This window comes from Nycticebus coucang, chromosome 5 (assembly GCF_027406575.1).
Source record: "Nycticebus coucang isolate mNycCou1 chromosome 5, mNycCou1.pri, whole genome shotgun sequence".
In the NCBI taxonomy this organism is placed as follows: Eukaryota; Metazoa; Chordata; class Mammalia; order Primates; family Lorisidae; genus Nycticebus; species Nycticebus coucang.
Window position 1 is genome coordinate 112,198,421 of NC_069784.1, and position 12,850 is coordinate 112,211,270.

General features: G+C 40.1%; 1 protein-coding gene across 2 annotated transcripts in view; it reads left to right on the forward strand.

The window, feature by feature from the left end:
* Positions 1–11,831, forward strand: part of MYB (MYB proto-oncogene, transcription factor) — a 38,600-nt gene extending 26,769 nt beyond the window's left edge. For both annotated transcript variants that reach the window (XM_053592569.1, XM_053592570.1), the window contains one exon: positions 10,487–11,831. In XM_053592569.1, the coding sequence (XP_053448544.1) occupies positions 10,487–10,603 (117 nt within the window). In that variant the 3' untranslated portion in view covers positions 10,604–11,831. The remainder of the gene's footprint in view (positions 1–10,486) is intronic.
* The last annotated feature ends 1,019 nt before the right edge of the window (positions 11,832–12,850 follow it).

The following is a 12,850-nucleotide window of genomic DNA, read 5'->3' on the forward strand; positions in this document are numbered from 1 at the left end:
ATCTATTTGACTTAGGGTACATAATTTGTACTTATAATAAACTGAATATGAAGTAGATAACTATTTAGACATTTTTGTCATAGTTCTTTTAATTGAAACAAAATCTGATTCTCAGGTGCTTCTAAATGTAAAATATTTGCCACTTGTATGGGGTAATCGATTGTCTATCCACCTAATTGTCTAAATACTTTACTTAGGTTCAAGAACAATTTATTGAAGACTGTAAAACTGGGTCGTTCTGCGTTTTGTTGGTTCAGTTTTAATCATTTGTGGCTTGATTATGGTAATAATATTTAAGACAGCAATTATTATTGTTTTTAAGGCCCATTTGTTTGGGCCTTTATGGTTTTGCTTCAAATGTACATGTAAAAATGCACATAGATCTGTGTAAATTAAATTTGATATTCTAAAATTAGAAATACGATACATTGACATTTTCTTATGATAAATTTTAAATACACATAGAAGTACAAAAAATATACTACATTCTCTATTTAGCCATTATTAACATTTTACCATACTTCTCTTATTTTTATGAAGTATTTTAAGGTAGAGTCCAAATAATATAAAATGTTACTTTTTTATATATAAAAATACTTCCAGATGTATCTCTACAAATAGGAATTTTGATATATAACCTAATCCCATTATCACACATTTTTATTAACAATAATTCTTTAACATTCTCACTCCCAAGGTATATTTATTTTTTTCTTTTTTTAAATTTCAAGTTAATGTCAGGGTACAAACAACTAGTTTACAATGTTTACATTTGTTAGGTAGAGTCCCTCTTGTAACTGTGTCCTGCACCCCAGAGTTGTGCCATATACCCTTATATTGTGCCCATTAAGTGGAAGCACATCCCAGAGTGTATTTAAATTTTCCCATTAATTAAAAAAAGAATCCTTTTATTATTTGTTTTATCAAAACTGAAACAATTTCACATATTGCATTGGGTTGCTAAGTCTCTTAAATCTCTTTTCATCTCTAGACCAGCGCTGTTCAATAGAACTTCTACAGGGGGAATGCACTATTTTCCAACATGACAGCCACTAGTAATATGTGGCTATTAAGCACTTAAATATGGCTGGTGCCTCTGAGGAACAAAATTTTTAATTTTAATGAATTTAAGTTGCTTCAATTTAACAGCCACCTTTCCTAACTCTCTTCTTGAGGTCAACCGTTTCCCCATGGTGCTCTGAATCCTTTTAGGGTGAAATGGTTTGCAGAGACCAAAATCTGGTGCTAAATATGCCCAGTGTTGTGTGGGTTGTCATTGAGACACAATGCATTTTAATAACTCAGAACTCGCCATCTATCCCCTCATTTATAAGCTATAATGCTTAAATAGAAGCTTATATTTTTTAAATTATTTATTCTTGATCTTTTTCCGAAAGGAATTTGTGGCAGCTGCACAATCTATTGGGTTTCTTTCTTTCTTTTTAAAGTAGAATGAATGTTAAATTGTAAGAGTAAATGGGGTATTCTTCAAATAAAAATGTTCTGAGACATTTTTTCTTTTTTTAATATTACAAGAAACTTTATTCTCAGAAATAGGAAAATCTGAAGGAAATTGACCAATACTTGGAAGCACGGCACCTTCCAAGACTGAGACATTTTTGACATTTGTGTCTTTTATGTGGCTCAGAATATATGAGATTTTCACCTTGTACTATTGTCAGGACTCAGCCCGTTACCCACATTATGTGGAATAGAGGTTGGGGTCGATAAATTTATAAAATGATCATAAATGAGGAAATAGTAAAAATAGTCCACTTGGAAAGCTTACAGTTTGGGGCAAGAAAGTCATAGTCACTGGAAGCCTACTGGGTTGTGCCATCCGATAGTTACCCGAAGAGAGACCAGGGCAGACATGCTCACACCACACCCCCTCAGCGTGGAGAAAAGACCTGTTTCCTTCCGTGGACTTTCAATTTGCTTTACGTTTTGAACAAAGTACATTATGCTAACAAACTTTTCTTAAGATAGATATTTTTGTTGGTAGATGCAAAACTATACTTAAGTTATAAGCCGCCTGAACTTCTGTATTTTTCTCTTAAATTTTAATTTCCTTTTATTCCTATTTAAAACCCAAGTGTAAAAGATGTGTTCATATGCTTTCTACTCACTCACTTTCCTCTTTTTTGTAACCACAGGATGACAGCCTTAAATTTTAGTTTCCTGACGTGGCTTGTCATGGCCTTCGTTTTTAAAATGTTGAGTTTAATATAAGTCAATTTCTCAAGCCATTATTACTTAAACACATTTGTATAGCATCAAAGAGTTTTAAAATATCATGGCTAGTATTAAAACTCACTTTCTCCCTCATCTTCTTGGTTCAGTGTGTTTTAGATTGGTCCTATCTTTATGTGATTTGTTTATAGGAATTTTTTTTTTTTTTTTTTTTTGTAGAGACAGAGTCTCACTGTACCGCCCTCGGTAGAGTGCTGTGGCGTCACACGGCTCACAGCAACCTCTAACTCTTGGGCTTATGCGATTCTCTTGCGTCAGCCTCCCAAGTAGCTGGGACTACAGGCGCCCGCCACAACGCCCGGCTATTTTTTTGTTGCAGTTTGGCCAGGGCTGGGTTTGAACCTGCCACCCTCAGCATATGGGGCCGGCACCCTACTCACTGAGCCACAGGCGCTGCCCTGTTTATGGGAATTTTATGTTTTTCAAAACATAAGGCAGACCCCTTTTGCATGAAAGGCATTGCTGAGAGGGGGAATAAGCTGGCGTGGGAACAACAAACCTGGGTTCCAGTCTGGACTCCACCATTTTCAAAATGCATGACTTTAATTCATTAGCTGAATGAAATAAAGTGAATTAAATTGCTCTTGTCTATAAATTGGGGACCATAGCATATCCTCCACTTCTCCCATGAGGTTACCGTGAAGATCAAGTAGAAATAATACTGTTTTCAAGAAGGCAGCATGCTCACCAGAGTGTGCGGATGGTATTATCATCAGGAAGAGCCTGTGCACAGTCGCGGTGCTTGGAAACACGGGCCAGCAACCCTCAACCGGGACTAGGCTTTCTTGCTCTGTACTATATTATTTCCTCTCTAGCATGCTATTCCCTGCTCCACTCTTGCAGAACTGTGTCAGTGGGTCACCAAAAGAAAGAGCTGATTCAACTGATTTGTGGAAATAAAAGTAGTCAAACCTCTCAGTGTTATGGAGATGAAACAACTGATTTACTGATTTTTCTCTATTTTTCTGCTGCTTCTGTTGACACTTAAACAGAGGTGGAAACAGTGTGCATGTGATAGAGATCTTTCTGAGCCCTTTTAATCTCGCGTGCTGTGCTGACCTGCTCCTCTGGATGTGTGAACACTCATTTGGTTCTCCCTTTTGGTCACTTTTTTCCACCTACCCTGGAAAAATTCATGTAACTGTCAGAAGTATTTCAGTGACCTGATTTCACTGGTTGTTATAAATGAAGCAAGTTTTGTGTGTGTGTGTATAGCTTTTGAGTTGAACCGAGTCTAAGTGAAGGGGAAGATATGTTGAGCTCAGAGTCAGGGCATCCTGCTCCAGATGTGACAAGCCATGGATTTTTTATTTGTTTTGTTTGGTGACACTTGGAGAGGATAAACACTCTGAGATAGAATCTTCCTCGGGTGAGCCAACAAAGATAGAACTGCTTTAGAGCAATTTGGCATTGGTCTTGTTCTTAATAATTTGGAACTCCTATGTGACTAAGGAAAAGGATATTTTTCCAAAAAATTGTGACACCTTAGACTATGTGATATAAACTGTTGGAAAGTCTATAAACATGTAAGACCAAGAGACCCATAGAGACAACTGGGACAAACTTCGAATTTGAGAAAGGTCCACCCACATTAGCGGTGGTGAATTTGGACTTGGTAAGTGGAGGCGTGGGCAGATGAGACAACTTCCAGTCACCATCTGGACATTAAATCCCCTAACTTTGAAAAATCTTTTCTATGAAAAATTAGCAACTCTGAAGTTGGAGGTATTTGTTTATTTATTTATTTATTTTTAAATTGGAGGCATTGGATTGATTTGTGCTGACCAAAGGAAGCATTTACTTGTGGGAACAATTGCGTATCCTTATCGTAGCAACATTTCAGCTTCCATTCATCCCTGACCTCTGAGAGACAACTAAAGATTTCTGCCTTATCTATTCTAACTGATCCATTTAAAAAACATATCCCTTTGGGACGAATTCTGACTTTTTAAAAAAGTCCAGCTTATTTTTTTTTCAGATGGGTTCAACAGAATAATCAGAGAATTTTTATTTCATATTCTTTTGAATACCATGTATACCTGATTATCATTTTAAAACAAAACATAAAAAAGACATCAGACCATCTCATGAGTTGCTTGGGCTTTACAAATTTTTTTTTTTATGATTTGTACAAGTGTCTTATTAAGTCTGCAGATTGTGAAACATAATTGACAAGGCTTTTGATGTCAGCAGATACTGTGTGAAGTTGCTATACGAATTTAACATGAATAATAGTAGTAATTGTTCAGCATGACAAAAAAAACTATTTATATTCTAAACAAAAATCTGAAGATAATCTAATTTTGATAGAAAACCACCTGTGGGCGTGGTCTTGTTTCTTTTTAATTCTCATTTTCTACAAAAGTTTTGAATATTTATTTACTTTTTTTTTTAATCTTTCTTTTTTTTTTTTTTTTATTGTTGGGGATTCATTGAGGGTACAATAAGCCAGTTACACTGATGAATATTTATTTACTTAAAGTGCTTTTAGCAGGATATCCCAGGTAAAGCTTTAACAGACTGTTTGTAGTGCACTTCTGCCCAGGGGCAATTAAAGGCACATTATGGGATGAGCAAGATGCCTCCAAGATGCCTCGCTGGCCAAGGGAGGAGCATGTGCGGTAGGATTACTAGTGTTCACGTGAGTTAGGACGGAGCGACGTGTCTGCAGTAGCACAACAGATTAGTAATTTAACAAGAATTCTTGTCCATTCTTTAGCATAAATGAACCTCAGGTTTACGGACAGGGAAACAAGATAAATATTACAGTATTTAAAAATTGTTCTTCCAGCATAAAAAAGTGTTTAACCTTTTGTCAAAACTGTCCTATCTATGTGAAAAGTTGGCTTAGGGCCTCAGGGATTTGGGTAAGAATAGGGGAAGGAAGGATTTTTTTTTTTTAATTAGAGACTGAACCTGTGGTCTCCTTTTCCATTCATGCCATGAGCGTCTGCTCTGAAGGTTCGTTTCATTGATTGTTGTGAGGTGTGCTTGCTTTGTGCTCTCCTGGTGCAGGAAGGAGCTGCCCGGCTCACCCTTGCTGGCCTTTTTCCTCCTACACACAGTGGCTGCGGCATCCTGGTGTTTGTGTATACTGGGAGAAGCAGGTGTTCCAAGTCATCTCACCCACCTGAGGCTCTGAGTTTCAGGGCATATATGCCTCCAAAATACTACTTTCTGGATGTTGGATGTTTCAGTCATTTTGATTTGTTCCTTGGTAGATTTTCTTCTGACTTGGGAGAATCTGATTATGCTGTATGAAAAGGTCTCTCAAAATACTAATGGAAAATATGTGGTACCTTCTTTATATTAATTCTTGTTTTATTATCTGATCCTGGGGGAAGAGACAAATAATGAATAATATGAGGAGTCATGTAGGGGATCTAACAAGAACACAGCCAAATTGTAAGCTGAAACTATATTAAGTTGATAATATTTAGTATTAGAGTCTCCTGAATGATCTTTGGGAATTCTGAGTCAGCGTAAGTACTATGTATATTACAAAGAATTAGAACTTGACTTGTAGTAAAAGCAAGCAAACGATTCTTTAACGTAGAGTTTTAATATACTTAATTTGCACATTTAGAAAATTAATCCTAAATTAATTGAAGCCCAGCTAAATAGAAATTATTATTATTATTATTAGTTTTTGAGACAGGGTCTCTCTCTATTGCTTGGACTGGAGTCCAGTGAGCCACTGTGCTTGGCGGAAAAATTCTTAGCCAGAGAAAAACAGAAAGAATCCTTTCTTTTTGGTCCTTGCTTCTGTCTCCATTCTTATTTTCATTCCCTTTTGTACTACATTTGTTTCAAATATTTTCTGTGTTTGTCTTTATATAAATGTTAAGTTTACATACAAGTTATTAACATCTTAAGATATTCCATTATGGCTGGGCACGGTGGCTGATGCCTGTAATCCTAGCACTTTGGGAGTCCAAGGCAGAAGGATCACTTGAGGTTAGGTTCCAGACCAGCCTGAGCAAAACCCAGACCACATCTCTACTAAAAATAGAAAAATTAGCCAGGTGTTATGTCTGTGTTGGGTGCCTGAAGTCCCAGTTAGTTGGAAAGCTGAGGCAGGAGAATTGTTGGACTCCAGTTGTTTGAGGTTGCAATTAGCTATGATAATGCCACTGCACTCTAGCCAGGGCAATAGGCGAGACCGTTTCAAAAAAAAAAAAAAATTCTGCTTCCTCATTTGTCACTTGTTCTTTAAAATCTATGCTTCTAAGCCCTGCACCGTACTTTGTGGTAGGTATCCACCATATTTCTTGTATCAATCTAGTGCTCCAAGCTACACTGGAAATTTTTAGCATCAACATGTAAGCGGTCAGTTAAACTAAAATATGGAATTTGTACTACATACGGCAGATACACACCAGTGAAATACACTAGGGGAACATCATTCATTGAGAACTAGCTCAAATGCTATAATTAACGTGGTGAATTTGTTTAGGATAACATTCAGTGTGTCAGAAGTCAACTCAAAATATCTGTCATCTTTATCTTGTCATTTTTGTGAGACTCAGTTCCTGGGAAATATTAAGATAATCCATCTTGCTATGTAGTATTTCAAGTTTTGTTGAACCTCTGAGCTTTCAAAGTAAACATTTGTATACTTAGGCAGTGCTATTTACATCCATGGGGAGATGGCACAAGTTAAGAAACCCAGTTTGTGTCCTAGGAAAGTTTAAAGGTAGAACATGGCACTGCAAACCTTATGTCACTGAAATTTTGATTCAGCCCCTAGGCGAGGAACCCCCCCCCACCACCACCACTTTACCAAAGAACAATTATCACACTGCTTTGGTAAAAAGTCTGGTGACTCTCGGGACCTATCACAACACTTTTTCCTGGTTTCCAAGGCCCTGATGTCCTGGCCACACAATTTCCCACAGAGTTACTTGCCTTGTTCCTCATGAGAATGCTAAATGGAAGTAGCATCATGAACTGATGGGGGGATTGGGCCCTTGTTCCATAGGCCCTGGGTTCATATTCTTGCTCCATCATTTCTTAGCTGGGTGACCTTGAGCATGTTGCCTAAATTCTCTCTTTCAGTTGACCTGCTCTGTAATATAGATGCAGTGAATCCTACCTGTGGCACAGGTGTTTTATGTGAGAATTAAATGAGATGAGACACCAATAGCACTTAGAAGCAGGATGGCACATAGTAAGGATTGTCAAATGTTGTCATTTAACTCACCCTTCCTCGCTGGATGGCTCCCCTGTCCCTCGCATCAGCCATGTACAAATTACAGCCTCCTGACTCAACTCTTTCCCCTCTCTCCCACTTGTCCCATCACACTCCTGCTAACATCTTTCTCTCTCAATCCTGCATATTCTTGCTCTTTCCCTGCAACACTGCCTGGCAATTCCCCAGTGCCCCATCCCTTCTTCCTCCAAGTGCCACTGTGAGCTCGCACACACTGCCTGTCACTGTCCCGTCTGTCTCACTCCACTGTGAGCTCGCGCACACTGCCTGTCACTGTCCCGTCTGTCTCACTCCACTGTGAGCTCGCGCACACTGCCTGTCACTGTCCCGTCTGTCTCACTCCACTGTGAGCTCGCGCACACTGCCTGTCACTGTCCCGTCTGTCTCACTCCACTGTGAGCTCGCGCACACTGCCTGTCACTGTCCCGTCTGTCTCACTCCACTGTGAGCTCGCGCACACTGCCTGTCACTGTCCCGTCTGTCTCACTCCACTGTGAGCTCGCGCACACTGCCTGTCACTGTCCCGTCTGTCTCACTCCACTGTGAGCTCGCGCACACTGCCTGTCACTGTCCCGTCTGTCTCACTCCACTGTGAGCTCGCGCACACTGCCTGTCACTGTCCCGTCTGTCTCACTCCACTGTGAGCTCGCGCACACTGCCTGTCACTGTCCCGTCTGTCTCAGTCCACTGTGAGCTCGCGCACACTGCCTGTCACTGTCCCGTCTGTCTCAGTCCACTGTGAGCTCGCGCACACTGCCTGTCACTGTCCCGTCTGTCTCAGTCCACTGTGAGCTCGCGCACACTGCCTGTCACTGTCCCGTCTGTCTCAGTCCACTGTGAGCTCGCGCACACTGCCTGTCACTGTCCCGTCTGTCTCAGTCCACTGTGAGCTCGCGCACACTGCCTGTCACTGTCCCGTCTGTCTCAGTCCACTGTGAGCTCGCGCACACTGCCTGTCACTGTCCCGTCTGTCTCAGTCCACTGTGAGCTCGCGCACACTGCCTGTCACTGTCCCGTCTGTCTCAGTCCACTGTGAGCTCGCGCACACTGCCTGTCACTGTCCCGTCTGTCTCAGTCCACTGTGAGCTCGCGCACACTGCCTGTCACTGTCCCGTCTGTCTCAGTCCACTGTGAGCTCGCGCACACTGCCTGTCACTGTCCCGTCTGTCTCACTCCACTGTGAGCTCGCGCACACTGCCTGTCACTGTCCCGTCTGTTTCACTCCACTGTGAGCTCGCGCACACTGTCTGTCACTGTCCCGTCTGTTTCACTCCACTGTGAGCTTGCGCACACTGTCTGTTACTGTCCCGTCTGTTTTACTTGTGACACTTTAGGCTCTGAAGAGCAAAGGCCTTTCTTATTCTTTTGTCCTATGGAACGTAGTCTCTCATAGATAGGGATAATACTTTTTTAAACCACTGCTTTTGTTTAGAGCTTATGGGCACCAAATCTTCTACCTGTCTAAGTTTCTGTTTCCCTTTCTGCATCAGTTGCTAGAGAGCTCAGTCACATGGGGGGCTCACGTCTAGCCGAGGCCCTGTGCTTCAGAGTAAGTGTTTGGGTGCAAATCTCATCCATCTTCATATTACATTTGTGCTTTGGTATTTGTTGGGGTTTGGTTTCAGTATCTCTGAGGACACCCAAATCTATGGATACACAAGTCCCTGATATAAAATGGCATAATGTTTGCGTATAACCTGCACATCTTCCTGTATGCTTTAAATCATCTCTAGATTACTTATAATATCTACAATGTAAATACTATAGACATGTTTGTTATACTGTATTACTTAGGGAATAATGACAAGAAAAAGTTTGTACATGTTCAGTAAACAGCAATTTTGTTCTCAATTTTTTTTTTTTTTTGAGACAGAGTCTCACCATGTCACCCTTGGTAGAATGCCGTGGCGTCACAGCTCACAGCAACCTCAAATTCTTAGACTTAATAGATTCTGTTGCCTCAGCCTCCCAAGTAGCTGGGACTACAGGCACCCACCACAATGCCCAGCTATTTCGTTGTTGTAGTTGTCATTGTTGTTTGCCAGGCCCCAGGCTGGGTTCCAACCCGCCAGCTCCCATGTATGTGGCTGGCACCCTAGCTGCTGAGCTATAGGAGCCAAGCCATGTTCCCAAATATTTTTGATCCAGCTTTGGGTGAACCCCTAGATGTAGAACTCTAACATACAAAGGGTCTGCTATTGTGCTCATATTTGTTTCCCTGTGGCCCTGCATTCTACACTTTGAAAACCCTATGGTCTTATATTCCTTTTGTAACCATCTTAAATCCTTTTGGAAACAAATGAGGCATAAACAGTATATGTTTTTGCTTGAGGCGACACAGAGACATAGCCAGAGACAGAGCAAGGTCCAAAGCCACTGCACCACTTACCTGCGGAGTGGCCTTGGGCAAGTTACCTCTACTCTGAAGCTTTGTTTTCCAGACTATCTAAATATGTATGTGTGTGTGATGTGCCAAACACTGTCCTTGGCATTGAAATGCTGTCCTTAGATATTAGTTTTGTCTTGTATCCTCCAGTGTGTCTTTAAAAGTTAAGCCATACTGATAAACAGATATTAATTGATGAAAAAATGCATATGACTCTTAGAGGAAGTTGATCAGTTCCAGCACCTACATGAGCTTCTTTGCTCAAGGACTCACCAGTTTCCTTGGTGAGAAGATGCCCACCACACACCCCAGGTGTCTGGAGAATTATGCTGATTTCTGTCTCTTGCTTCATAAAATGACCTGATAGACAAGGCATTAGAGAATGAAGATGAGATCGTATCTTATGAAACTGATTGGAGTGGGTTTTCCCTGTTAATGGTAAACGCCTTCTGATAATTGGTATCTCTTAAGAATGCTGGATTTCTGGGTGTTAGGGAATCTGAAGAAGGCTTCCTGGTGTCAACCACTTACTCAACTTTTCATATGCTGGTCCCATTGGGAGTGGGGATCCCTTTGGGGACTACAGTATGGTCTTCCCGGTCTGGCCTCATGGTTTCCCTCTCTTTCCCCATCAGCCTTGCAGCGGTGCCTGGGAACCCACATCCTGTGGGAAGATGGAAGAGCAGATGACAGCCTCTGGTCAGGCTCATAAATACGTGAATGCATTCTCAGCCCGGACACTGGTCATGTGAGACGTTTCCAGAAAAGCATTATGGTTTTCAGAACACTTCAAGTTCACTGGGGATATATCATTCCTCAACATGAGACTTTTCATGAATGGGAGAAGAACCTATTTTGTTGTGGTACAACAGTTAAGAGCAGCAGCACCAAGTGCGTTTAGTTGGGTGAAATCTTCTTGGATTTGAAGAAGATTTCACCCAACTAAAAGTATTTTTAAAAAATAAATAAATAACAGTCTTACCTAAATTATTAGGTAATGAATTGTAGCCAGTTGTTAATATCTTAATGGAGATTTTTTAAAAAACATAAAATGATTTATCTGTATTATAGAAGCTCTAACAGATCAGTATTTTTTCTTCCTGTGATGAATTCTTTTGAAATTTTACACACAAAAAGGTACTTCCAGTATTTCACTTTTCTCAATCACTAAATGTATACATAGATTTCACAAAATCAGTAAAAGCATTACTATACATGTTGACTTAATGCCATGGGAAAAATATCAATTAGGATTGTAAATGCTCATTTCTGGTTAATACCATCAGAGGTACATTTATTGTACCAAACCATTTTATGAGTTTTTTTGTTAGCTTGCTTCAAAAAATATGACTGTATGAAATAGTTTTATAAAAAAATTATATTTTTATTCAGTAATTTAATTTTGTAAATGCCAAATGAAAAAATGTGTTTTGCTGCTATGGTCTTAGCCTGTAGACATGCTGCTAGTATCAGGAGCAGTAGAGCTTGGGTGGAAAGAAAAGAAATTCAGTTTTAGGAAATTGACTATGCACTAGTATTTCAGACTTTAAAATTTTTTTTACATAAATGCATATACTTTTTTTCCTTTTGTAAGGAAAAAAATATATACTTTTTTCCTTTTTCCTTTTGTTATACATTGGAAAAACTTGTTTGGGAGATTTTTGCATTTGTTGTCGTGTTTTATTATTTTTTTATTATTGTTGTTTTGTAAAAGCATGTGTTGCACTTCTTTTTTGGGAGATCTATGTTGTTGATGTCCTGTGTTCTGTTTCTAACTCAGCCTGTTTTTATTTTTTATTTTTTTTTAAGTCCGGGATCTGAGTTTGCTCAGCATTCCTGTGGTCTTTAAGTTTATGGTTAGCAAATTGCAGCTGGTGGACAGAGTAGGGGGTTCATAGACCATTTCTGCCTTAAGAGCATTTGGTGCAAGATAGCCAGCACTGGACTCGTGTGATGTTGTACGTACTGCCTTGTAGCAAAATAAAGCTGTTCCCTTATTTTACTTACTTTTGGCTTCTCTCTTACTTGTGATTGTGGATGATAAGTCATTCTCTTAAAAAATGGAGCAAACTCAAAGCACTTTCCTCTCTTAATAATTTGCACACCACCTGAACTTCATGGGAAAAAGTCAAGAATCATTATGATGGAGAAGGAAGAACAAGCAAATCAAGTTAAATTATTCACAAAATAATCACAGCAACAACCGGGAGGAATCTTCCAGAATGTATCACTCAGGGTTCCAGCGGCATTTGCACTGGGATAATGTGAAGAGAGTTCATTTACAAAGTACTGATAACAAGGACATGGACAGAGTTAGGAGAGCCACAGAGCAGCATGTTCATCTGGGTATAGGTATAAATGTAACTGGAGGAGGGAGTCTTGGAAAGCAGCAGCCCTTGAGAGGAACGATACCTTTGCCAAAGTCACTGCCACTCAAGGTGACCTCACAGGGAGGAAGCCAAGGGTAGTCCCTAACATCGTTCCCACCAAACCTTCCATCTCCACCCAGGGGTCCTCACTGGCAGAACATTCACTGAGAACAACCCTGTTTTAACCATGAATCTCCACTGGCTCCATTTCTCAGCTATGATCATTTCACTGTGTTCTAATACCCCTTCGACATAAATTCCCTTTCAATTTCCTTTTGTTGCTCTGTTCCAGCTCAGACTTAGCATTCTCATAAACACAGTGCCCTTGGTATTTGTATAACCAAGGATTTGTTACACCTAATTATTGCTCTTTAATGCTGTTTTGTGGCCTTTTATTGTCCTGCTGATAGATGATGATAATACATCATTCTACTCATAGGAAGCTTTTTATATTCATGCTCTCTCAGAGTATCTGTCATTCCAGGTGTTGATTCTGCCACTGACCAGCAGTTTAAACTTGGACAAATCACTAAGCACAGCACTGTCCAAGGGTTAGTTATTACCTGTGCTTTCCATTATCTTCTTGTAGTGTGTCAAGTGTCCATCTGGCTGGTAATGTGCCTTGCCTAT